The 3,665-nt window shown below is 28.6% G+C and overlaps 1 protein-coding gene across 1 annotated transcript; it reads left to right on the top strand.

Moving 5' to 3' along the window:
• The first annotated feature begins 2,167 nt into the window (after window positions 1–2,167).
• LOC100803345 (MYB-like transcription factor 4) lies at window positions 2,168–3,665 on the top strand. The gene is made up of 2 exons (XM_003528736.5): window positions 2,168–2,521; window positions 2,741–3,665. The coding sequence occupies exons 1-2, from the start codon at window positions 2,389–2,391 to the stop codon at window positions 3,478–3,480; spliced, it is 873 nt and encodes a 290-aa protein (XP_003528784.1). The 5' UTR covers window positions 2,168–2,388; the 3' UTR covers window positions 3,481–3,665.

The raw sequence follows: 3,665 nt of genomic DNA on the forward strand, positions 1-3,665 counted from the left end.
GTGGGTACATGTCACTGTTGAATATATATAGACCCACCCCCTGATGTAAGAGCTCTCTCTTGCATATTTATCTATTGTTTCTATGTTGTAGGGGGGGGGGGGGTCTGAAAGTGTCTATATATAAGTCAATATATATATATCTTTTTTTTTGTATATATATATATATATATATATATATATATATATATATATATATATATATATATATATATATATATATATATATATATATATATTACTCCTTCCATTCTATATGTAATCTTAGTGTGCTTTTTATTAATTAAATTCTCTTTATATTTTTAATACAATAGTCGAGATAACAGATACTTAATAGTACATAACAAAAAAGAAATCCATTGTTCTTTCGGATAATTAGTGAAGAGATATTGAGATAGCATGCTCATCCCTTTTCTTCTATCCATCATTTTATACATTTTTTTCTTCCATATAAGAAGTAATTAACATGTCACTTATCAAATATAGACTTGAGATCATATTTATTCGATTTCTTTAAAATTAACACGGCTCATAATTTTTTACTTCATTGAAACGAAAATATTAGAATTCTAAAAACATGTTTGGTTTGATTTTTTATTTTCTATTTTCAAGAAATAAAAACACCGAAAATTTATGATATATTAACTTCTTGTTTTTCTTTTTGTATTTTTAGATTTGCTTAAAATTACATTTATCGTATTTTCATTTTAGCCAAAATGAGATTTCTGTTTTCAACTAAAAACATTAAAAATAAGATTTTATTACTTTTATTGTCTGGTTGTTCCTGTTTTCATCCTACCAAACATATTTTTATCATCATTTTCTATTTTTAGTTTTTTTAGTAAAAAAGAAAACAGAAAACAAAAATAGTTAAACACCCGTCAGACTAAAAAGTTTTTATCTCCACGAATAGAACTGTAAAAAAACTTTCTAATAAAAGGATAATTGGCTATAAAGTTTCAATGAATTATCAATTAGGTGATAGATGTTTTGGCTGTCAACCACAAGTTTAAGTTGAATGCAATAGTCACATAGACAATTATGGTCAAGAAAAAGTTTTTTTTATGAATAAAAAAAACTTTCACGTAATAATTGAAAAAAAAACATGTTATTCACAGGAAAATTAAATGATAATTAAAAATTATTTTATAATTTTTCTGAGAATTATATTCCTAAAAATTCCATTTTAAAAAGAATGATTTAATTGAAAATAAAAAAAATTCAATACCAAACACCGCCTAAACTATAATGAAAGTATAGGATTTGGTATAAATGTAAAGTTTAGCATTTTATGTTAAGTAATCTAATACTTCTTTCTTGTTCAATATCCTATATTCTTTTACCTAAAAAATTGTTCACTTCTTTAATACATTATTTTATATTTATATAACTTTTATCGTTTAATAGTAATTACCCTAAGGCATTACAATTATGATTATTAATAAAATAATTCTATATATATATATATATATATATATATATATATATATATATATATATATATATATATATATATATATATATATATATATATATGCGTGCACGGTTATATAACTTGTTTTGCTATTATTTTTAAGAAATGTAATATGTATAACGACATTTTTTTTTGTTTATCTCTCTCTTGTATATTATTGTCATAATAATTGAAAGAGGTCAACATAACAAATAATTTTGTATGAATTTTTATGCGTCATATCTCATTTTCTTAAAACAACCAAAACAATATAAGATATTTTTTTTGACAGCAACAAAATGAGAATCTTGATAATCAACCAACCAAGCCAATGATCTAAATAACTGTTGAGAATAACAAAATTAATCAAGAGTAACATTACAACCACTAAAATATTAGTGGTTGATTTTTTTTCTGGTTGGCTTTTTATTACTACACGAGAATGTTTTAAATTGAATTTTTCATGTACAAATGATCTTAATTGATTTGTAATAAAGACAGTACCTTCTCACCTCAAAACTCTTGGTAGGTTGAGTTGTGCGGAAGAGAAAAGAATAAAAGAAAAATGGGAAGAAATATTTGAATTAAATTAGAGAAAAAATTATATAAGACCAACATTATTTTAAAAATTTCCTCCTTAAATAGTAACTTCTTCCACAACAATCAAACTACTTGTTATTTTTCAAAAACAAACATCACAATCCAACAACCATTTCGTTATTCAACGTACAATTATTAAGTAAATGAAATGAAAAAAGTACGGGAAATGTGAATAGATACTAGCAGACACCGTTGGCTTTCAAATTGGTACATCTCCACTCTATTATATAATGGAGCAAGCTGTCGGCATCTTTAGGTGCTCTGCTTCAATACTTTCTACCTTCCTATGAAGGTAGAGAGACCCTTCTCTTGCATAGTTCAAGTGAGAGTGCCAGAAAATGGGAAGGGCTCCTTGTTGTTCCAAAGTGGGGTTGCACAAAGGTCCATGGACTCCTAAAGAAGATGCATTGCTTACCAAGTATATCCAAGCTCATGGAGAAGGCCAATGGAAATCACTACCCAAAAAAGCAGGTAATTAAGGGTTTAGATGCTAACTTGCCCAATTCATTTCTCAATTTGATATATTGAAATTATCAATAGTTATATAAATGATAATTTATGGTTGAATAACAAAATAAAATCATCCATGTATAACCCATAATACAAAATTTAATATATATTTTAAGAAACACAATTATGCTTGAATTAGATAGAATAAATTCTAATTTATAACTCTGTTTGAATATGCAGGGCTTCTTAGATGTGGAAAAAGTTGTAGATTGAGATGGATGAACTATCTGAGACCAGATATAAAGAGAGGGAACATAACACCAGAAGAAGATGATCTTATAATCAGAATGCATTCACTTTTGGGAAACAGATGGTCCCTCATAGCAGGAAGGTTACCAGGGAGAACAGACAATGAAATAAAGAACTATTGGAACACCCATCTAAGCAAAAAGCTGAAAATTCAAGGAACAGAAGACACAGACACACACAACATGTTAGAGAATCCTCAAGAAGAGCCAGCCAGTGATGGTGGCAACAACAACAAAAAGAAGAAGAAGAACGGTGGCAAAAAGAAGAACAAAGGCAAAGACAATGCTGAGCCACCAAAGACCCAAGTTTACCTACCAAAACCAATTAGAGTGAAGGCTATGTATTTACAGAGAACGGATAGTAACACCTTCACCTTTGATTCCAATTCCAATTCTGCTAGTGGATCAACAAGCCAAGAGAAGGATGAAAGCCCCGTGACAAAAGAATCAAACGTGGTTAGTGAAGTTGGTAATGTGGGAGAAGAAAGTGATGGTTTTGGCTTCTTCAGTGAGGACCATGACTTAGTCAACGCCTCAGATATTGAATGCCAATCTTATTTTCCCACATATCATGGCACCCTACAGCAACTGTATGAAGAATATTTTCAGCTCTTGAACATGGATCAAGGCCAATTCGAACGGAATTCCTTTGCAGAATCTTTATTAGAGTGAAATAATACCAAGAAAAGGCTATTTCAGCTGATAAGAATCAGACTTGTTACTCAAGATGAATTCAAATCTTGTTACCATATGAAAACTTTTTCGGTAGTAAGTCATATGTAAATATCTTTCTAAGCGTTCTATCAGCTTGGAAACTTTTCTTGAACTTAATAAATCTAGTGACCCAATTTAGTTAA

This window comes from Glycine max, chromosome 7 (assembly GCF_000004515.6).
Source record: "Glycine max cultivar Williams 82 chromosome 7, Glycine_max_v4.0, whole genome shotgun sequence".
Lineage (NCBI taxonomy): Eukaryota > Viridiplantae > Streptophyta > Magnoliopsida > Fabales > Fabaceae > Glycine > Glycine max.